General features: G+C 43.0%; 1 protein-coding gene across 2 annotated transcripts in view; it reads right to left on the bottom strand.

Annotated features, from left to right (window-relative positions):
• The window catches only part of MMEL1 (membrane metalloendopeptidase like 1), a 48306-nt gene extending 27490 nt beyond the window's left edge, over positions 1-20816 (bottom strand). The window contains exons 1-8 of one of the 2 annotated variants that reach the window (XM_050931965.1): positions 20060-20816; positions 19741-19904; positions 7519-7578; positions 6045-6206; positions 4630-4710; positions 2726-2821; positions 1285-1403; positions 494-559 (exon numbers count right to left, since the gene is read on the bottom strand). In XM_050931965.1, the coding sequence (XP_050787922.1) occupies positions 494-559; positions 1285-1403; positions 2726-2821; positions 4630-4710; positions 6045-6206; positions 7519-7578; positions 19741-19904; positions 20060-20103 (792 nt within the window). In that variant the 5' untranslated portion in view covers positions 20104-20816. Of the gene's footprint in view, positions 1-493; positions 560-1284; positions 1404-2725; positions 2822-4629; positions 4711-6044; positions 6207-7518; positions 7579-19740; positions 19905-20053 lie in introns of both variants that reach the window. The other variant, XM_050931964.1, reaches the window with a different exon arrangement.
• Between the last annotated feature and the right edge of the window lie 3111 nt (positions 20817-23927).

The following is a 23927-nucleotide window of genomic DNA, read 5'->3' as shown; positions in this document are numbered from 1 at the left end:
TGGGGATTTGAATGAAACCGTAGGAATATGGGAATAAAAAAATTACCACATTGGCTCAGACCTGCTGTCCCTCTAGTCCAGTGTCCTGTCTCTAACAGTGGCTGGTACCAGATGTTTTTAGAGGCAAGTGCAAGAAACCCTGAAGTAGGCAGATGTGGGATAATCTGCCTACATTAAGGTCTCATCCTTATCGCTAAAAATTAGAGATTGGTTTAAACCCTGAAACACGAAGTTTTATCTCCTTCACAGTACTCTTTGCGTTAACATTAACTATCACAACTCTGGATAGTCTTGTTCATTTAAATGTCCAATCCATCTTCATGTCTTGCTAAATTTTTGGCCTCAGTAACATGCTGTGGCAATGAGTTCCACAGTCTAACTGCGGTTGTTGGAGAACATGAAGATTCAGCTGCTTGTGGTTTGTAAAAGCAGTGTTCACGTGCACATGATTAGTGAAAGGCAATTTTTAGTAGCAAAGTTCAGGAATACTTACTCTTTGGTAATTGCCACCATTAAAGTAGTAGTCTCTGGACGGCATTCCCAGACTAGGCTGGTCGATCTGAAGGAAATCAAGTACATATCTCTAGTGAGTGATGAGCAGTGAGACTGGTTGGCAAAAGGGGTCATTTAAGACCAACGCGAAAAGCTGGAAGGACCATAGCACTCTGTTACATGATAAACCCACTCAAGTAGCAGCTCTGCCTATTATTCCTTGGAGCCGGAAGTGAGATGGAAGCCAGAACTACTACCTCCAATCCTCCCAAGCACGGGACTAACATCTGACCCTTACTCTCTGGGGTAGTATCGGATGGATACTTATCCTGGGTTATAAGGCAAGTTTTTTCAGTGACCACTGAGACCTCTGAAAGACCAAAATAAAGTAACCTGCCAGAGAAGATGCTGCCCACTCCAGTGCTAGATTTCATATGTGACAATAAAAGATATGAGACTAACTATATTCATAGCTATATATCGACTAGCTATGTTTATTGGATATCTGCAGTAGAGTTTTATGCCATCTGTTGAACCCTGTCGATAAGTCACAATGCTCTACAATGGCCCAGTGGGTGTAAATCAGTATAGGATCTATTTGTATTGTTTGGGGTACCATGAATAGATTTGTAGGGTTTTTTTTAATATGCACATTTCCCCCATGTTCTGAATGCCCACTAATACAAATCAGTGCTTATGAAAAGCATGTCTAAATGCGATGCAAGTAGTGATCCACTGTGAATCTGGAATATTGGGACTTTTGGAGCTGTAGTTCTCGATTATTTTTCTTACATAAATGATGTGTCTGCTGGAATCCTGGTCATCGTTCCATACAAACATATCAATGAAGACTCGTTTGTTAAATCTGGAGTTTAATGTGGAGAGTTTTTCTTCCATGCTCCAATTTGGCTCTGGGGGAATAAAAGGAAAAATTATGCAGTATTTATTGATGTGCATCAAGAGTAATTAAGTTTCATTTATTGTAAGCCTATTGCTTAAGTAATTTAAAATCAGACTGGACAGAGCACTTGAGAATATTTTGTAGGGACCAATCCTGCACTGGCTGGGAGTGGATGAACAAGGAGATCCCAGAGGGACTTCTGTATCAGTAACTGATTATTCATAATTCTTATTAGTGCAAGTGCTGGACAGTTCTACCTTGTACAAAGCAATCGGCCACAGGAAAACCCAATTCTTGCTCCAAGCACAATGTTTAGATATGCAGACAAAACAGTTCAGATGCACAAGGCACTGCTGTCCCTATTTGTGTCTGGCCTGGGTTTTGTTGGATAGAAGTGAGACGGTCGCTCTAAACTGGGGGGTCAATGCGGGTGGGCTTTGTGGAATAGTTTGGAGATTAGAAGAGGGATTTTCAAAAGCTACCAACGTTGATCTAATTCTGCTTCTAGGGAAGCCAATCATTGATGTGTAATCCATTGACTCCAATGGGAGCAGAGTTTGGCTAATGCTGAGTGCTTTTTAAACTCCCACACTGGGGCGTATAATTCAGACATTACGCAAGGTGCTAGTTATCTACCTGCCCAGGCATTTTTAACATGCCCATCACCGTGGTATCTAAATAGACATGTTCTTTTTTCATGTTTCTGATGACAGCTCATCTTTGTTTAATAAAAGGGAGGTTCATTTTTATTTATCTATAGCATTTGTAAAGCAACTACCACTTTGGTAACTAAATGTCAAAAATATAAATATGTGCATGCAAAAATGTATATGCAATCACACACCCATGCTACAAATCACCATATTGTTGCCTAGTTAGCCTGTGGTGCTTCGAGACCCACTTATGATAGTTGCATACGGAAATATAGGAGCACAATTTTTGCATGGATGTGTGCATCTTGGAAACTTGCTTCTAAAAGTTGAAAAAACTATGTCGTTTTTACTTTCAAATTTTGTGCCTGTGTCTTGAGGTTTTATAATTATGCACATTTTATCAATTAAAGTTATATTATCTGCTCTTTACCTGGATTATTTATTGTAAAAAAAAATTATCTATGTCTATAAAACAGGGTTCTGAAATCTTTGATTGCAGGCATAAAATCCAGGCCTTCTTGTTTATGCAGATTGATCCATTCTAAATGGTGTGTGAATGTCTCTCAGAATTTCATTAAGGAAAGCCTCAGTGGAGTTGTGATGCAATGACATCAGTATCTTTAGAAAGATAAATGACTATATTCTGACAATGTAGAGCTGTCTGAGCACACACTGTTACCTTTGGTGATATTCCAATCTGCCGAAGCCACTGGCCAATCTCCCACCATAGCTAAAACCTCTAACAGGGGCAATGAATCTCGCTGCTCTATGACGCCTGAGGAGGAAGAAGAGGAAATAAATGTAAAGTCCTGTTTCTGATTCACTATAAATGAAGAAAAATGGATGAAAATTTAGACTAAATTAAGCAGCTGAAACTCTTTCAATAGGGGAGGCAGATTCTAAAAGTCCTCTGTGAACCTGGATGGTGTTACACCTCGTGGTGTCATCTTTCAACTCCACTGGGCAGTAATTCTATCCTAACAAGAACTCTTTGAACATGAAAGGTTCCGTTCACGGGGTGAAAGAGTTAGTGATTTTGGGGATGTTTTGTGACTCCTTCTGGGGTTCAAACAAACCCCAATCCTCTGATATTTTGTTTGGTGGGTTTTGACTTGTGAAACTGATGAATTCCATGCAAAGCTATTTATGTAACTGTGACACCTATGAGAAGAGAGGGTAGGTGTCTGAAACCTCAGCCTGGTCTCTTGGGCCCCTGATTTGTTTTATAAGCTTTTGCACTGCTTCAGTCCTCACCTTTGTAGAACATTATAATGCATGAGCAGTGAACACATAAAGATGGAGACTGAGGCTAGTGTTTTCTCTGTACAAATCAGACGCTCTTATCCAAGGGTAAGAGTTCTTCAGAATTACACAGAATTATGACCAAGTAATTAACTGTGGGTGGATTTTCCACTGTGTGTCCCTTATAACATTACAGTATTAAGCCTGGTCCCTGACTGAGGCCTGTCAGCAATCCCACAATATAAAAATTAACTAATAATAACATAGTATCACCATCAGAAACTAGTGCTTTTGGCTGTTACTGCATAATTTTTTCAAGTGGTGTAGTATGCACCCACACAAAGTTGTTTCTAACATATTGTGTAGGTCCTGTAAATCCATACACATAATCTTCAAATTCTCTCCAACAAGCAGTTATCTGCCAAGGAAGATAAACTAGACTTCTCCAGTAAAATGTAGGAGCTTATATTTCATTGACCTTCAAAGACCCTTAGGCTCCTAAATGCCTACTTCCTTTATGAACATTTGCCTGAGGTGCTTTAGAAATCATCACCCTGTGCTTAAATCACATTTTGTTATGCTTGTAAATGACTTTAAAAGCAAAGCAAGTTTCATTTAAAAAACCACATGGAGTTGCTAAGTGACAAGAGTTTAGTCACCCATTGCATCATTTACAAAACTCAAATAATTTAAAGCAAGGAAATAACATTTAGAAGCATCCTAAATCTTGCACTGTCCACATGTAACTCAAAAAAAGGTTTTGCTGGATTTTCTTCAGATGTTTTAGAAACATTCTCCTTTGCTTTCAGAACTTCTAGAAGTTACTCGTTATTCTGATTACGAGAACAAAAATCCTCATCATATAATGCTGCTTCCTGGCATTTAAATTCCATCATTTTTGGAGAGTGGGAGTTCTATAGAGTTTGCCCAACAGTTGTTTTTGTAGGTGACTCTTGGGGAACATGATCCTTGGAGGTGCCATTCCTGAATATACCAGGGACCTGACCAAATGCTTGCTGAAGCCAACAGGAAGACTTCCATTGACTTCAGTGTGGGACTTGTATTGGGTCCCAGGAGAACATGGGATAAGACTAATGACTGGATGTTTGTGTTCAGAAAGGCAGGCTCTTCATACAGAGGTGGGTAACCTATTACCTAACGTGTCATATCCCAGAATGCACACCCTAAAGCTTTGTGTGTGTGCTCAAGTCATCCACCTGCAGAAAGGCAGGTTTTTCAGGGGAGATCCTGAGAGGGAGAAAGAGAGACACGTTGGTGGGAAGGTTTTGCCAGAGGGGTGGGTTTGTTACTTTCACAAGGATAGCAGCAGAAGAGACTTACTCTCATTCATGCAGGAAGTGTAAAGCATTTTAGCTTTCCGAAAGGCTTCTCGATCACCCTGCTCCGGAGACTCCAGCACACCTGGAGAGATGGAACCACTGCAGTGAGACGGTGCCCCAGGTAGCCTCTTTCTCATCATCAGAATCAGTGGTAGTGCAGGAATGCTAGCAACAGTCAGCCTCCACTGGCTCCATTGACCATGAAATGAGAGTGCTCTGTACTGGAACTATTCTACAGGAAGGGAGAGGTTGTGAAGAACGAACACACACACGCACACACGCTTCTTCTACTCTCGCTGAAGTCAATGTCACAACTCCAATGTCACAACTCCAATCAATTTCAGTGGGATCAGGGCCACTCTTTCAGTGTTTGTGTGTTGAGGGGTGGGAGGGGAAAGGCCTAGACAAGAGATCGGGAACTGCAGGTACCAGAGTGTTCATTACTTAGCATGTCACTGCAGCTCATGCTGATTTTTTTTTAAACATACAGTTGCCAGCTGTTAACATAAATAGAACCAATGACAATAACACAACTGTGATATGTCAGTAATCGTGCTGTGGTAGCCATTGGCAAAGGCTGGCTTTATCATGCCCACCATGTGGAAAATACATGACACAGGTCAACTTTTCTTTATTTTTAAAAAAATCAGTGGTGGTGAGAAATCTCCATGTCACCACCTCTGCACTCATCCCCCATTCAGATCTAGTGCTAGAGAAGTTTTGCTGGTAGAGCTATTCAGACAAACCATCCGAGACACAGGTGAGACTGTGAACTTTTTGGAGCAGGGACCATCTCTTTGTATAGCACCGAGCATGATGGATCCTGCTTCAAGACTAGGGCTCTTAAGTGCTACGTAATACAGCTATTACTGCTACTAATATTCTGGCAAAGGAGTGCTTTGGCCGGCATAGCTTATACCAGTCCCTCAAATGAAATAAGCTATCCTGCCAAAACTTTTTTTTGCCCGTATAAGTGCGTCTACACGAGGGCTTTGGCTGGTATAAAAGTATCGTAAGAAATCACACTCCTTATTGACACTATCGTACTGGCAAAAATTGTAAAGTCTAGACCAGGCCTGAGCCACACGGCTTTTTTCAAGAGTCCGGATCAGATCCTCTGGTGGGATGAGTCAATGTCGCTCCATTGACTTGAATGGAGCTATGTTGATTTATAAATGAGGCTCTAGCTTTTGTTGAGGAAGCCATACCTGGGAATTACTTCCAGATCCTCTTTCATGACCATGTGGGCAACAATATATTTTGGGGTAGGAGAGTGAATGCATTGGTTTAATGCAGATTTAATTGTGTTGGCTACCACTCCCGGGGGGGAGGGGGCAGGGATGTATCTTTAGTTCAAAGTTCTGATGCTCAGTCTCACTATTTTGCATACGTGCTGTAACCCCGTCCTAGTCCTACCTTTCAGGATGATCTCCAGTTCATCTCTCAATATGTCAAAAATGCTGTATCTCGAACTGGTTTCTGGGATGACGTGCCAGTTCAGCCAGCCCCCACAGGCGTACTGATAGAAGTCCGTGCAAGGCTCAGTCGTTGGATCCATGTTCTGAAGTATTCTAGCAGCTGCGTATCACAAAAACCAGATCTCTGAGTTGCATAGGATGTCCAAGCTGCACATAATGCTCTGAGGTTATTCAGGGAGGAGTCACTGCTCGGTTCCCTCCCTGAGCAAGGACACGGGTATGTTTCCCAAGAAGGTGCTCTGCAGAACAGATCTTGCATCTTCATACTACTCATCTGGGTAAGATTCATTCTGGTGTACTGAGACTGCAAAAAGCCCTAAGCACCATGTCCAGTCCATTTGAACCCTCAGTGCAAGGACCCAGTGGTGTGCAAGACTTTAAACCAGCCATCTCCACTGGGCAAACTTTCCACCCTGGCAAACCCCTTCAGCAGGGTGTTGACTGGCTGCCAGGGGTTGTCCCCCATGGGGACTGTACCACATTCCGATGAAGGGAAATCAGACCTACAAGCAGAATATTTGGTGGGGCGGGGTAGGGGCTGTTGTGCTTTTTATTAGGTGGTTGAAGTCACTCAGCCTGCAACCTCCTGCCCAAGGTCATTGACCCCCAACGGTAATTTTCCTCTGCACTAAGGAGTGGCAGACTTCTCCCTATTAGTGTCACCTGCAGATACTAATACTCATACGATAACAATAACATCCTGTAGCTATTACATAGTACGTTTCATCCATAGATCTCAAAGCACATCATAAAAGAAGTATAATTATTTTACAGATGGGAAAACTGAGTCATGGAACCCTTGAATGCTGATATGTGCAGGCAGCTTTGGGAAAAATTATTCTTCAGTCCACACAGCAGATCTGGTCTCTTATCAAGGCAAATTTCTATTGCATAGTCTGCCCTAATTCCACATACAAAAACACCATTGAGAGTGAGGATCCCAGGAGAGAATTTTTCCCTTTTACATTGTTTTCTTAGATAGTTTGAATGAGTCTGAATGAGAATGAACAAGTAGGTGCTTACCTGGCTGGTCAATGCTAGGTAAGATGCAGCAGGATTTCTCTGTTTCAGACAAAGGGTGGGATTGTCAAAAGCCCCTTACTTAACAGCTCAAGTCTCATCATGCCTAAGTGACTTAGGTGCAAAGGTCCCATTGAAGTCAATGGGATTAGTGTTCCAAAATCACTTAGGTGCTTTTGAAAATCCCACCCAAGATTCAAATGGCAATGCTAGTCTTATTAATTTAGCCAAATGGGAGCTTTCCTTCCTTTCAGCTCCTGAGAATCATTTCAATCATCTTTTCCTTCCCTTTTACAGGACAGTCTCTTACTGGGCTTGGGGCGAGAGGCGGGGGCAGTTCCTACATCGGACACAACTCCTCTGCAGACAGGGTAGGGATGAAGAATTATTACCTGCCGTAACACATCCAGGAGTAGTGCATATGCTGCCTGAGTTGGTGCCATACTGCATATCTGTGGGGGGAATAAAACCACACAATGCCATTATTCATTTGTGTAAGGAAGAGCAGAGCACCGCTGACACTCAGTACCGCTCGACTTCATTCCAAGTTCATCTGTAATGACCTGGGCTCTTTTTTTAAATTTTATTTTAAAGTAAGTGAATCCCAGTGCCAGGGAAAGATGCCAGAATGCCAGAGCTTTGTTTATCTGAAGAATAGGTGCAGTGAGGGGCAGCTACAATGAAAGCTTCTCTCAGGCTCATTTGAAGGGGGTGAGAGACTAGATCAATTCCCAGGCTAATCCACTCCGTAGACTCTACCATACAATCTTTTATGATAAAACAGACAATAGCTTCTGAAAGTTGGATGCCACCTTCTATGCTTCCTGTTGAGCTGCTCACGGCACAAAGCACCTTGTTGTACTTTTTCCTATTCAGGATTGCGGCTCAAAACCATTGTAAAACCTGGAATCTAGTGATGGTATTTTGTCCTGATTAAAACCTCTCTTAGAATAACTGTGGCTTTGAAAGCCAAGTAGAACAAGGTGCTTCTAGTGTGCTATAAGCAGGACTTCTCCTAGGCTCTTTTTCTCTGTTTGCTCTCTTCCGATGAAACCCCAATTTAGACCTGGCCCAGTAGCACCAGACCTAGGCACCACTTAGGTCCTGAGTAAGCCCTCAAAGTTAGGTAGGAATATGGCTTTAGTAGAGCATAGTCCTTGCGCTTGGACAGTCAGTTGATCTCTTCGTATCTCAGTTTCCCTATCTGTAAAATGGGCATTACTGCACTTATTTTAGAGGGATGCTGTGAAGCTTTTTTCATTAGTGTTTGTAAATAGCTCTGAGAACTTCTGATAAAGGAAAGTGCTATGTTAGTGAAGGACATTCTTGTCACTAGTCGTAAATTTTATACACAGGAATAGGCCCAGGCCACAAATCTGAGATCTAGTTCCAAAATTCCTCCCGAGTTTGGGATTGTTTGGTATTACAGAGTTTGGCCTGCTCCCCAAGTCCCTCAGGATTGTTCAGGAATGTTTGGATGCAGTCTGCTTTATGCCTATGCTTTTCCCTGGCATAATGTCAGTCTGATTTGTGCTTGGCTGCTTTCTGTTACGCAAAGGATCACTGAGCCCTCACTGGGAAAAACAACAAAAAAAATCACTTTCCAAGCGGATTAAACTTAGTTCTCCTGTGCAGCAATGTTTCTAGCGCAGAGATATTGGGCAAACTGATTCAAGCTGAATACAAGTGTTTGACAAGAGCAGACACTGTTAAAGTAATTCAGGTAGACGTAGAACAGTGGGGAAGAAAATAGTGCTTTGAAGTTTATCAGCGGAAGCAACATCAACAGCACCCCGTGTGATTGGGAATGTAACATTCAGGGCTAAATCAACTGGGAACCTGTGTGTAGAAATCTGCGTTAGAAAAACTGCACAAGTTAGGGTTCAGTAATTAGACAGGGGCCTGGGAATCTGTACTGGAGATGATTAAAGTATTTGTGACAACATACAAAATTACCCAAAATTCAAGGTTTTTGCACATTGTACATACTTGAAAATAGGTCCATTTTTGTGAAAAATGTTCCTAAATTGCATAACTTTTTGAGCTAAAAAGCAAACCCTTTTTAATAGAGACAAGCAGCTTATGTATCAAAGGCATGAACATTCATGTGGGTGCAAATATTGGCATACCGAGATCGCAGATCAAGGGGAAATAGGAGACGGGCAGAGGAGAGGAAGAGGAAAAAGCACAACAGTCACCCTCCAGAAATGTGTGTATTTTGCACTGTTCTAGTCAGCGTCCCGGGGACCCCACTTTTCTTGGGCCTGTTTCTTCACTGCCAGAGATGATTTTACAGCACTGCAAAGGGAGAGCACAGTGGGTGTACCATGGCATTTTACACATGCTTTGCACTGATATAAATGGTGACACAATGCAGAGGGGAATTAGGACTTCCACTGAATTCCGTGGGAGTACCGTGTATCCTGGTTTCACTATTGACTATAGGAGAAATTCACCCCTGTGCAGAAGGAGAGCAGAATGCCTACACGCTATCTGAGCTCCACCCTGGAGGGTTTAAGTGGGGCCCAAACCTAGACTCAGTCGTCTGCTTGGGGTGAAAGAACTTCACATTGTGCAAATTACCCAACCTTTTAGTTTCTCCTTCTGAAGAATATAGGTAACTTCAGACCTGCTTCACAGGGGCTTGTGAGACTTACTTGATGTTCCTAGCCTGTTCTATGAACCCCCAGAAAAAGGTGCTTTGAGAGAGCAAAGTGTTACCATTAGACACAATATGTGGCTATGTTTTTTCAGTTGAGCTCTTCAAAAGCACTCACGGCAAGTGACCTATAAAATGTCTGATCAACACATTGCATTAGAGGGAATTTTCTCTCATCTGTTTGTGCTTGTTTAAAACGATACCATTTGAAGACTGTATTTTGACCGGGCAACCCCTCTGGGAGGGATAGAACACCAAGTAATTATAATCACATTTGAGACAATCAAAGAACTATGTATAACATAAATAACAGAGGGTGGAGGGAAAATTTGATGGAAATCTGGCACAAATCAGATATTCCTCAGCTTTCAGCTCATGATCAGGGATGTTTTGATTTCCATAATAAGAACAGCCACACTGGGTCAGACCAATGGTCCAGCTAGCCCAGTGTCCTGTCTTCTGACAGTGGCCAGTGCCAGATATGCCACTTTCCAAATTGTTCCTCAGCTGTTTTGATTTGTGTGCACGCACTGATCTTTCCTGTTCAGGGAAGAGGCCCCTGCCTTTGATCTCTTCATGAACACACCGTTACCTGCAGTGGGCTAACGAAAGCTAACACAAACAACAGAGGAAGCCCAAATTGGGAATTATAATTGGGAAAGAACGCAAACGGGATTAAAGCAGAGAGGAGATTTTTTTTCTGGCTGCTATAAATAAACTGCGGTAGGGAAAACATGGACAAATTTATTTTCAGGTACTCAAGAGAATCAGGCATTTGATTTTCACATCCACAGCCTAGGGGTGTGGATGGATTAATTAGAATGAGAGCCACTTCAGCCTGAGATTCATTTAGTACATTGGCAGGTAGAATATGTCTGACAAGAACAGAGCAGTCTCATTACTCAGTGTTTTCTCCTCCAGTAACAGTCAATATAAAATCGGGACTGCTGGAAATAGGATGGTATTGCCTAAAAATCTTGTTCATTTTCTTAACTGAGACCCAAGACGAAAGACAAGAGTTTTGTGATTTTGTTTCTCCACTTCATTCTAAAAGGTCTACCCAGTGAACCTGCTACCTCTTATTAGAAATTTTCCAGTGGAACATGTTTCTGTCTGAAAATGCTGATTTGTTGGAGTCAAAATCTTTGGTGGAAAAGTGTCAAATGCAATGAAATTTTGTTTGGAAAGAAACATTGGAAAAGAAGCATTTTGGTGTGGTGGAAATATTCCATTTTGAACTTTTTGGAATGGAATGTTTCAATTTGCTGGTATGAAATGACTTTTTGTTTTAATTATTTAAATGTGATTGTCCAATGTATGAAATTAGAAAAAAAGTCAACATTGGAAGGAAACATTTTGCTTTTATCAAAACCAAATGTTTCGATTGGCACAAAATGAAACTTTTTTGGAGGAATTTTATCTTGTGGGGAAATTTGAAATGTTTTGTTTTCATTCAGCTTCAGCTTCTGTTGTGCTAGCTACTGCCCGAGCCCTTAATCACAAGATCATCCTTCCTCCCGCATTCGTAATTGTGTACATCCTCGAAGTGACCTGGGTGTCACTGAGGTTAAGAGAGACACACACACACATTCTTTATCCAGCCCATTCCAGACATGCACAGTTGCTGGTGTGACACATGCTGCAAAATGACTATGATACAAAAAAAAGAAACGGTTGAGAGTCTTCGTTTTAGTGAGGCCCTCTTATGACCTTGGCTTTGGTTGGAAGTCCCCACTGTGTTCAAGGAAAGCTTTGATGTTCAAGAGCAGTTTATGGCTCTAACGCTGCTCCAAAGCTGCTGTGATTCATACTTTCCTAGCTGTCCAGATGGGTGGGACCGTCTCGTTGGCATCAGGATTTGAGTTGTAAAATGCTACTGTTATCTAACAAAGACTTTTAAAGGGAGGGCACTAACCCTTTCATCTCACTCCATTCCAAGAGTGCCCAAACGTGCTAACCTGTGTGTCCCAGCACCACGTACCCCCCCGCCCCTCTCTATCTGCTGCATCTGTCAGTTTCTTCTCACCTACCTGTGGACAGAGCAGCATGTATGATAAAATACCTCCACTGGGCTAATAGTTATAACTCGCCGTCCTGAAAGGGAAAAAACCTATTCAGAAATGTCTCTGGCATGTTAAAGTATTTTAACACTTACAGGTCCCATCTCAGGTGAGGGCTCTGTTGAGCCAGGTGCTGAACAAATACATAGTAAGAGGCAGTCCCTGCCCCAAAGAGTTTAGATCCTAAATAAACAAGACAGATGGGAGAATGGAATAATTACCAGGTGCTTTTTTACAGCTAGTGACCTTGTGCACCCAGAAATTCTTTAGCGACTGGCCCAGGGCCATATAGGGTCTGGGCAGAGCTGAACACAGATCTCTCCAGTCTTACTCCAGTGATTTACCCAGATCGCTGCCTCTCACTGGGAAAGGGACGGGCTCATGGTTAGGAAAGATGACAAGAACTAAATACACCTCATCATCAGCTGGGGTAAATTGATTTCACGGGCGCTTCAGTTAAATGTGAACAAATAATGCTGAAGTGGGATAGATAATAATCGTCTCCAAGCATCTGAAGGGTGTAGACCTGAACTGGGGCAATGATTTGTTTCAAGTGGCTCCTAAGGGGAACAGAGGTTGAATATCCAGACACATTCCCTAACGGTAAGTGCATTAGGTTGCAGAATATTCTCTCGTGAGAAAGAATAGAAGCATTTAACTGGATTAGAAAAGAGAGCAAGTTAGAAAGAGAGACGTGTCCTGGCCCAAATATCAGTTGCCCATCTAAATACAGTGCTGCCTTCACAAGTGCTCCTCCCCTTGATTGGCAGCTTAGCACCACGCTCTCCTGCTTCTGAGCCTGATGCCACCTACACTGCTAATCACACTGAACCGCCTGATAACATTTCAGCGACCTGTTACACACTCAAAGGGAGCATTTCCCCTGGCAAGTCTCTGTAGGATGAAAAGCAAGAGTTATATACATGACTCAACGGCATTTGAAGATTCGTTGGGGTTGTCTTCTTCATTGCTACGATCTTTCATCTTCGCTGTCTCAAAGAAAAGCTATCACTACTTCTTGTTATGAGACAAGCAAAGCAATGCTCGTTTATATGAGTTGGGCTTCTAGTCATCCTACAACGTTTACATGACACGTGTCTTCAACTGTTGATGTGTGTCTAAATCCACGCATGACAGAACTAAGGCAGTAATGCCTAGTGGATAGAACATGGGACAGGGCCTAAGGAGATCTGGGTTCTACTCCTGGCTGTGCCACTGGCCTGAGTGATTCTTGAGCAAGACATGGCATGGCTCTGTGCCTTCAGTTTCCCCATCTGTACATTGGGGATAATTATCCTGACCTTCTTTGTAAAGTGTTTTGAAATCTATGGATGAAAAACAGTATGTAAAAGCTAGGTATTTTAACTGCAGTCACATTGGCTTATTGCTTCTCTTCTTTTTATGCAATCACATTTTATTTAGCAGTTGTACGTCCACCATGAGAGGGTTGGCAAAAACGTGTCCTTTCTTGACTATACCAATGTTATCTGGATTCTCCATCTACTGTCTGATCACTTTTATGCTTTAATCATAGTTTCTTTGAATCCAGTTGACGGATCCTGCAGTCAACAGCAGTTAGAGGGGGCTTAGCCTTTGGCAGGATCGGGCCCTATGCCAGGACTAAGATGTATGTATTTTTTCAGATCAATTATTTCTTTTCAGCTGGAAGTCGTCTGCACTTGGCACCTGTTTACCAACCTCTAACTGACTAGTCCTGGTGCTGCTCAGCAACACTACTAAAACCTAACCCCAGGGCTTGGATAAACAACTAGCTTCAGATGGGAGATGTGTCTAGGTGCCTCTGGGAACTGGGTCGGGACCTGAATCCAGATCCCCATTTTGAAAAAGCTCCTACTGAATCTTCATAACATGATAAATCTCAACTATGGAGCTAAATGACCAGGACTGAAAATTTGCACCTTGAGTCTGTTATTTAAATCAGTTCCTAGTTTTCAAAGCCATTAATGGAACAAGCCCCAGCTACATCAAAGAGTAAATTTCAATCTGTAAACCACTGGGATAGCTGTGCTGTTCTGGGATAAGGCAGATCACAAAGCACAAGGCGAAGCATCTGAAAACTAGGGCAAAAGTGTTCTTGTTTGAGGGGATTTAGCTATGGAACACACTTCCAGAGGAGATCAGATGAATCCAGAGTCTGACCACCCTTAGAAAATGCACCAAAGCCTTCCTCTTCGAAATGCCTTTCCAACATAAGAATGACAGTCACTACATTGACGGCCTCTTTGACCACTCATTCCCAACCAACCAAAAAATAGTAGTAAATGTTTTTTAAAACAATCAAAACACTACCATTATTCTGGACAGAATTTAGACCCCAGAAAGGAGAAGTGCCAAAGACCCAAAGCGTCAGCTAGGACTTCACTATTGCATCTGATTTCACATAGAAGGAGATCAGATACAAGGGTGATGGGCAGTAGTATAGAACCCTAAGACAGACAAGTCCCGGAAAGACTAGCCACCATATTTTCTTCCATCATTTCTCATGGACCAGATTGCGCCAAATGGACCAGCTTACTTCCAAAAGTGATGCTTTTGTTTCCCCTTCAATTATCTCAATTATGCCTCTGTATAATTCCTAGCAAAAACAAGCGGAGTTGATGCTTTATGTGATATGACCAATTCCACCTGCTCTTACTCCACAATATACTCAATGGGGCTTTGCAGACTAAGCCAAATAATACTTTGCACAATGCTTTGTTATTGCTCTTTTCCTGAACCACACATGAGTTTGCTTGAAAACTACACCTCCAGTGGGAAATGTACACTCTGGGGCTGCACTGCAAAGCTGGGTGTACTACATTTTCCAGCCTTGCTTTGCCAGTAAAGAAAAATCCTATTTTATCATCATAGTGACATCTTCCCCTTGGTGTAATTTGAGGAAAGGGATGCTGACACTTGTGTCAACTGTAACCAAATACTTAGATGAAAATTCTTAATTTGATATCCTCTGATGAAAACTGCTAAATACAAATGCCTGATATATACCGGTAGGCTGCTAATGAACAACCTGATAGGGCAGGGATAATTCATGAGTTAATACATTTTCCGTAAAGCTCCAAAGCCAAAACAAAACAAATGTCTAGCTAGATTTAGATGGCTGCACTTTGAAATGTCCAATTATGAAAATCACAATGGAGTGAATAATGCATGAGCCAATGTTTATGACACTAACGTTAAGGCTACTGCATTGCAATGGGGAAAAACTGGATTATTGGGGATGCTGTGAATAGAGCCGAGTGCATAAGTAAATGTTTGGTTTGGTGGTTGCAGTGAATTTTTTTTGCTTTTTCTCATAGAGACAAAAAACAAAAACATTTCATTTGGGTTGAACGAAACGTTGTTTTGAAAAGACACTTCAAAGCAAAATGTCGTTTCAATTCAACGTTTCTGAAATAGTTCAACTCTTCCAAATTTTTTTGCCCATTTTTTTCCAGCTGAAACTATTTGACCCAAGTTTGCGAATAGTTTCAGTGCCCTGAAAAATGCCTTTTAGTCAAATTTACTATTCACTGAACAAAGGCCACCCAGCTCTAGCTGTGACTCCCTTAGCCCCACTGATGAGCAGTAAATCCATGCCTGAGTAGCTATGGGGTAGCTCCATCAAAAAGCCAACTCAACAGAGCAACACTGGCTTACACCAGCTGAGGATCTGGCCCAAAGGGAGAGAGGGAAGTTCAGTGTCATTGAGGTAAAAGCTATTATAGATTCAGAGGTCGGCTGTTTACTGGAGACATGTCAAAGTTCAATAGGAACCTGATCCAAAGCCCAGTGGAGTCAATGAAAAGAATCCCATTGTTTTAGGTGAGCTGTAGAGCAGGCCCTGGGCTGGGATTCATGCTTAACTGGGGGCTGGTCCACACTACGGGGGGAAATCGATCTTAGATACCCAACTTCAGCTATGTGAATAACATAGCTGAAGTCGAATATCTAAGATTGGATTACTCACCCGTCCTCACCACGCGGGATAGATGTTCGCGGCTCTCCCTGTCGATTCCGGAACTCCGTTGGGGTTGATGGAGTTCCGGAATCGATATAAGCGCGCTCGGGGATCGATATATCGCGTCTAGATGAGACGCGATATATCGATCCCCGAGCAATCGATTTTAACCCACCGATACGGCGGGTAGTCTGGACGTAGCCATAGTCAGTAACGAACCATAGGAACTTATAAATGGGTCTTTAGACTTGTTTAGCACAACAGTGCCAGTGAGGCACATTGATTCTGCTGAGCAGTGGGTCGTTTGAATTTTTAGGAATGCAAGCATGCTTTGCGCTTCATTCCCTCTTTGAACTTTCTTTTCGGAAGATGAGAACCCAGCAAATGACACAATCATATGTTCAAAGCATACTCGGAGCTTGTGCTGTGGCTTTTTTGTTTTTGATTTTTTCTTTTGCCAGAGTGTTCTCCCTCCCCTCTCTCCCCTTTCTTCAAGGACTACAGATGGCTGAGGATGGCACCTATTAAAGCAATTAGATCCACAGTTGTTGTTTGGCAGGCATCAGTGACACTCTCCTATCAGCATCTTAACTGAATTTGTTTCCCACACAGTTCTCATCTGTAGAAGTGTTGTCAACACTGCAGATTGGCTGTGTAGCTCTTAAAGCTGAGCAATTTACTTACAACACATAATTTATCCACTGAAGTTAGCTTCTTTTCTGCTGAGAATATCTGTACTGGATGTCAATTTCCTCTATATGTACACGCCACTTGATTTATTATTATTTGCAATTTTTGCTTCTCTATTTGCAAATATTTAAAAATCTATAGCTTGATTGTAGGCTTCTCTAAGCAACTGTTGGCTATTCTATATACATGGTACATTGGTCAGCTGTGATTGGTCAAACAAATCCCATTGAGATTATTTCTGGAACCTTATTGGATGACTTTGCAAGCAGTTATGGCACAAATACCTGTGCGTACAAATCTAAAATTCATTTTCCACGGATACTTGTGTCTATGTTTTTGAAATTATTTCTCCATGGCAAATTCAGGTGGATAAAACTTGGGCCCTTTTCAATTCACCTGTCTGCAGACAGTGCTGGATCACTCTGTTTTAAATGGGAGTTAAGTGATGCAACTTACCAGGCTTTGACAAGTGAATATCACTTAAGAAGCAAACACAAGCTATCTTTGGGCCTGGCCGATGGAAACGAATTTATAAATTTCAAGCAAGAATTAGCAGATGCTGAATATTCATCCACCTTCTGTCATTCTTGACCTGACGCTCCTCTCATTTGGATTGGTTTTACATCCATGTAACTCTGCTTCCTCCACATTCACTCCAGTAGGAAAGGTGAAGAGCATGGCTCACTCTCATGATTTCATTGTGGCGCTTGTGATAGTCTTTTTGTTAAAGACCCAGCACCTGGAGGCACGTGATTGCCTGAGAATCTCAGCTTTCATTAAAAACAAAAAACAAAATTAAGTTTCTAAGCTTTACGGGGAAGGGACTGTCCTTTTGTTCTGTTTGTAAAGCACCTAGCACAGTAAGGTGCTGGTCTGTGGCTAGGCCTCCTAGGTGCCACTACAAGGAATAAATAAAACAACAACAATAATAATGTTAACCCTTAGGGTTGTGGAGAAAATCTTGCAAATATTATTGGTGAGAACCCTAAAGGCTCTGAAATCAGTAAGCAAATTTTTTAAAACGGTTGGTAATAGTGGGAGAATTTCATTTAAACAGCATTCGTCAGTGTTTTTATAAAGGTTGCCTATGGCTTGACATACTCTATTGTGGTAGGATCAGTGCTAAGGTGTTTCTGGGACCAAAGCCTGAGTGATGCAGGGCTGGAATTTTTGCTAATAACTCTCATGTTATTCGGGAACTGTCCCTGAGGCTGATCCTTTGGGAAGGCAATGAATGGGGGAAATCATTTAAAGGACTCCGGCATATTCAGATCAAAAGTACTTCTCTTCACCTCTGTCTTCCTCTCCGTCTACCCTCCTCCCAAGATCATTCAGCAGTTGTCTCTTTCCTCTGCTTTTGGACTTATTTGGACCCAGCATTGGGGATACAAAAGGCTTCTTTAGAGGTCAAAACTCCCTCAGATCTCTTAGGAAAAGATTTGTTAGTGCTGGTCCAAAACAGTGTTGTCACACGGCTGTGTAAGCTGCAATGTTTTGTAACATGACTATGGAAAGGAGGAAAGAGGATGTATGAGCTTATTAATGTTCAGCTGGCTAAATAGCATTTTCTGTAAGAAGCATTTCCAGGGAAGTGTCATTTTGATGAAGACTGTATTAGGCTGTAGCTGCGAATCTGTGTACCCACCCAGCTTTTAATTAGAAAGCCAGGACCCCGTTCCCATTTCCAACCTTAATACTTGTGTGCAATTAAAATAAAATAAATAAACACAAAGCAAAAGTTTTTGCTCCCATCATGAACTTTCCATTCAAATGGCATTTCTCTGTTGCTGTGTTCCTGGGAGTTACAACGCTGAAGCCCAGAGCTGAGCAACGCCTGCTGCCCTCTTGTTAACGTATATTCTAGGAGAGATTTACCAACCCCAGACTCTGCTCTGCATTCGGTGAAAGCCTTTCCAGTGACCCTTGTGAGGGGGCCTAAGATTTCTCCAGCTGCAAGCTGTCCAGGTTATCTCTATCAGCTGAGTTTTTACTTCATTTGAACCTGGAACAGAGGAGCCCCGCAGGCAAAGCAAACTGCCAAACGGATCTGGATTGTGGAGCCCAGCATCTGAATCCTGCTCCAGCTCAGTATTTAAAGATCCTCCCCTTGAAATGGAATTTCAGTTCTCAGTAGCACATGAAGGCTGTGTTGTTTTTTCTCACATCTCCAGGGGTAACAGATTAAATATGAGAAACTTTCTGCTGAGCTTGATGAGTGTCAAACGCTCAGAGGTTTTGTCCGGAATTGTAACAAATGCTGATAACATTCATTGGCTAGTGGCAGAAGAGGACAAGCAACAACAAAAGGAGCCTTTTACCTGAATTGCTATTTGGAAACTGGCAGTGTTGGAGTACTTATGAGTGCCTTAGAAAGCAAGTCGCTGCAGATAGGGAATGCAGATACAATATATAGAGAAGAACCCTGCCTTGCTTTAGTATTGACATTAGAATTCATTTATTTCATTCTCAAGTATCTGAACAAAGCTTTGAAATCAAGAGGTACTCTGGGAAGTGACAAACAGGATGCAGGTGCTGCTACAAATCCTGCCTGCATTGCTTAAAGGAACACTTAAGAAAAATTGTTTTACAATTGAGGTGCCAGTGAAAAACATGTTATTATGGGGACACTTTCCATTTAATACATGTAGGCAACATGCACCCTGGCAAAATGCTCACATAGAAATCACTGAACTGCATTTCATATGACCCTGTGTGCCCTTATTTATGTTACCTCTCCTCACTAGCATTTTTCAAAGCAGCTTTTACACTGAAATAAACAATGCCCCAGTTGGCTCTGGTAGGCAGCTGTGGCTTTCAAACTTCTGCCTACGGAATTTAGACTCTCAGGCTTCTACAAATACACAAAAAATTACCAAGTGTTAGAATTTACGCACACGCTTCCTCCAGAAACACACACACACAGCGTGTCGCATCCACGTTTTGCCCAATGAAGACTGTGACACATTTTGTTTTGATCTTTGTCAAATCAAATTTGCTAGATTTTGGATTCAGTCCAAATGATCGAAGCCACTTGCATTGCACGATTATACAGAAAAGCAGGTGTCTGAAGATAAACATCTCTGTTAATGAGCCTACAGCAAGGCAGAGAGAATGAAAACAAAGTCTCCCAGACAGAGGCGCTTGCACCTTCTCTCCCATTTTTTGATTTAGTGCTGCAGAAAAGACTCTTATGGGTGTGCTAATGAAGAAGGGGCTGAGAGAAGGGAGGGAGCAGCAGATTTCTTACCTCTACTGTTGGCATACAGGATCACCAGCGCGACCACTGCACAGGTCATGAGCAGCAGCAGGACAGACAGACCGATGGTCACAAAGCTCCAGGATTTCTTCCCAGATTTTGTCGATTTTTCCACAATATCCATTTGACTTTCTGATTTACCCATTATTGTAACTCTGAAACAGGAGGGGTGAAGAAGGATCAGAAATTAATAGCACCAGGCAACTTACCAGGTTGGCAAAATCCATGACTGCTCAGGCACGAGGGGACACAGAACAGCACCACAGGGAAGGGCAGGGAGGGAAATCAAACACTTAATGATTACATGTACTTATCCATTTGGTTGTCCACAGATTTCCCAACTTCATTCTCCATCTCCAGCGCCTACAGAACTGACTGAGCTCAGTGTGTGCTGGTAGGGGGCTTCCCTCCACAGCCCCAGTTCTCCTGGTGGGACAGTGTCCTAAGAAGCCCTCCCTGGGAGGTGTAAGAAGAGTCTCATGATCAATTTGGTAACTCCTTTGCCCCCAAAGGGGAAGGTGAGTAGGAGACTTGCCCTTCCACCCCTTCGACCAGCGTCTTGCTGCTCTCAGGACCTTCTCAAAGAACTTTTCCCAGGGGGAGTCAGGTAGCGCTGCTAGGCTCTGCTAAAAGAAGCTGAATCCAGAAAAGATGCCTCCAGATGTCAGTGCCTTTGCTGTGCTGGCTTTTTCCCTCGCAGAGCAGAAAGCTTTGGAATTCAAAACCACCCCAGAATATGTGCCAGCCTGCTCCCAGATCCATTCCCAAACTTCTGAGCTCAGCCGTGTGCTGCTCCGAGCTTCCAGCAAATGATCTTGAGCAGGAGAGAGAGGAGGGTTTGCGTTGCAGAGAAAGATTGAAGGCTGTGCACTGAACAGTGCGTGCAAGCAGCCAGAGATACAGTGTCTGCTGCAGACTCTGCTAAGTTTCTTCTTGCTTTCTAGGGATCTGCTTGCCTTTTTCTCTGCTACTGGGTTTATTTATATACTGAAGCATAGTGCTGGAACTAGGAGTGCTGTGGGGGCTGCCGCATCCCCTGGCTTGAAGTGGTTTCCATTATACACAGGGTTTAGAGTTTGATTCAACAGCTTTCAGCACCCCCACTATACAAATTGTTCCAGCTCCCCTGTACTAAGTGCAGAGAATTCCTCACTCATGCTGCCTTTTGAAGGATCAAGGGGTGGCAGAGGGAGGAAGGAGGGCTAAGAAGAGAGAAGGTTGGGCATGTGGTTTCTCCTTAGTTTTTTAAATTGGCAACGATAATGTCTAGAGCTGACACTGGAACAGTGTAAATGGGGGTGGAGGGTGGTGGCGTTTTCTGTAGGCTGATTTGCTTGTGCAGGTAAGGATGCACTGTGGATCGTTGCCACGGTTAATACTATGCTAATCTTGGTATTTTTGCCCCTTTTGACCCTAGTGACTAGCCAATATTTGGGATCTTGTCGATTGTTTCCGTTAGAGGAGAAATTGAGCATGGAGTCAGATATTGCTTTGCTGCAATCCTCTTCGTTTACAAAGGATGCACAAAGTCCCATTTTCCTGAACACAGCAGGAATCAAACTGAAGGCAGTTTCCTTGTTCAGTATTTCAAGCTCCTTTTTCCAGCCAGCACTTTGCCCCCAAAAGCATTCTCTTCATCTTCTCTCAGGCCAGGGTCGTGCTACAAGTGCTTCTCTGGCTGTTCTTGGCTTCCTGCTGTCTTCCCTGATTGCTTCTGTGGTGTTTTTTAGCTGCTTCTCCGTCTCTCTTTTTCAGACAGACAGACAGACATGCACACACACAACTCCACCAAATAATACCCGGCCCCCTGCGTTTGTGTTCATCCCCCACTGAAATCCCCCTACCCACATAGCTCAGCTCCTGGCTGTCCTTACATGTGCCATGTGCTTTGGGAGGGTTGGCTCCTCTTGTTTCAGCGATCTAAGTCCAAAAGGAGCTTAACTGCTTCTTAAATGTATTGGAAATGAAGGGCTGATGTTATGGCCAGCTGCTTCAACAAGGTTTCACCCAGCCCCTGCATAGCAATACCTATACATATATAATGATTGTAAGAGTTTGAGTTCCCACAAGAGGTAGAAGTTTAGATATGGACCCTTAGTCCTATGAGAGTGCCTGATAGCGATTTGCTACAGGGTTGAGCTGGGCCCACAAAACCACTGTCACCTGGGATAAAAGAAGGAACCAAACAATTCAATCCACTGGGCTCTGCCCCCCACAAACCCATCGGGTTATGCATGTGGTTTGCCTTGCACCCTGGGATTCTGTCCAGCGGGGGAAGGCTGCACCAGACCCTCTCTGAAGTTAACCTTTGTAAGCAGAGAGGGGCCTGAAAAAAAATCAAACTGCGGGGCTGTTTGGAAACCCGACCCACTTCCAGATCCTGGATATAATGTGTGTGAGAGCAACTTACGGAGGGAAACCAAGCTGAAGCAATGAGTTTTGAGGTAGTTCTCAAGAAGTGACCTTGTATTTCTTGTGGCAGGCAGTTCCATAGCCTAGCGCTAGCGAAACACTTGTCTCCCTCACACTCAAGCTTTCCCTGCATGGCCAACAGTTTCATTGTTCCAGCAGACATAACTGGCAGGGCAAGTCTATCTACTAAGGCACCATTACCATAGACCTAAAGAAATCATCACATGAATGGAAGTTACATGCCTAAATACCTTTAACAATCTGTCTTTAAGTGACTTGTCCAAACTCATACAGGAAGTCTCTGGCAGAGCAGGAAATTGAGCCTAGCTCTCTCGTGTCTCACTCACGGCATCTTTCTTCAGGTCCCAGATGGCAACAGGCTTTGAATATTAGGCCAAAGACCCAGACTGGACCCTGCATTGAGGGTGAGGAGCCAGTGCAGAGACTGAAGTACAGGTGACCCGAGTTGGGACATTTTCAAGGGTGTGTGGCGTCACCCTGGAGATGATGAGTTGTAATCTAATCAACATCATCCCCTTTTGAATTGTGTTTTCAATTGGAAACAAACCCACAGTCATCAGTTTAAAACCCTCCTCATTTCAATAGCTTTTGTTCGTTCTAACTACACTTTCAGGTGTGTTGCTGCTGCCGCCAGTGAGTGCTTCTTGTACCTGGGCAAAAGATTTAGGGTCAAGGAGCTGATTTACAATACACTTTCACGGCTTTATGGTGATTTTTTCCTTACTATTTTACATTGCAGACAGCATGCTAACAAGGCTGCAGGTACCCATAGTAAGATCATATGCTCAGCAGAGTGTGAGCCCACTGGGCTGGTCTAGTTTAGGGGCAGACTGCCATCTCTTTGCTTGGTCTGAATGGTCCCTTATCCATGGCATCACCTAGGTAGTACAGTATTAGTCAACGTAAGGGGCAGAATCTGACCCTTCCCATCCTCTACTGCCACCCCTTACTGTCGTTTCTGGGTGTCTTCCAAGCTAAATAGATTGGCAATGCCCAAACCACCCACTTGTTTCAAATTAATCATGTGCTTAAGTGCTTTGCTGGACCAGGGCACAGTGAGTAGCTCTGCAGAAGGCAGGCTGGTCACAAAGTTTTTGCCATAGTGACAGTTGTTCACAGTTCCCCGTCCCCTCCCCATTACAGCTTTCAAATGGCTAAATGTGCTCAACGTACCCACAATTCTCTGACTGAGCGACAAGTGTCAAATTACCACCAAAGCAGCTAGTGAAACATGGGGGCCCAGAAGAAGAGCTAGTGAAGATGAAAGAAAATTATCCTGGTGGCCTTCGGGATATTTTTAATTGATCCTTAAGAGAAGGGGTCAATGGACATTTTGCTGGAGAGAGTCTTGGATCAGAATGATAGGATGTGACCCCCAGGCCCTAATCCTGAGTGTCTTTAACTCTTCTTGGCTTCATTGGGAGTCAAGGCCCTGATCAAGTATGGTGCCGTGTAGTCATGCATGGAGCAGCTCTCACTTGAGTGCAGGACATTCTCCCACAATTCTGCAGATGGAGGTTTTTTGGTCCAAGTTGTACATGGAAACATAGGGAACACTTACATTGTCTCACATTCTAAAACCACAGGGTTTTATATCCCTATCAATTTTTTTGTTAGCAATAATGATTCCAATTCTGGGTATTTCTGATATCCATATAAATGTGCAATCCCATTTTGAGTTTTGTTAAGTTTTTGGCCTTGGTGGCATCCAGTGGCAATGAGTTCCACAGTATGATTATGCATTG

This window comes from Gopherus flavomarginatus, chromosome 21, assembly GCF_025201925.1.
Source record: "Gopherus flavomarginatus isolate rGopFla2 chromosome 21, rGopFla2.mat.asm, whole genome shotgun sequence".
NCBI classification, from domain to species: Eukaryota; Metazoa; Chordata; order Testudines; family Testudinidae; genus Gopherus; species Gopherus flavomarginatus.
This window is presented reverse-complemented; position numbering and strand designations above follow the sequence as displayed.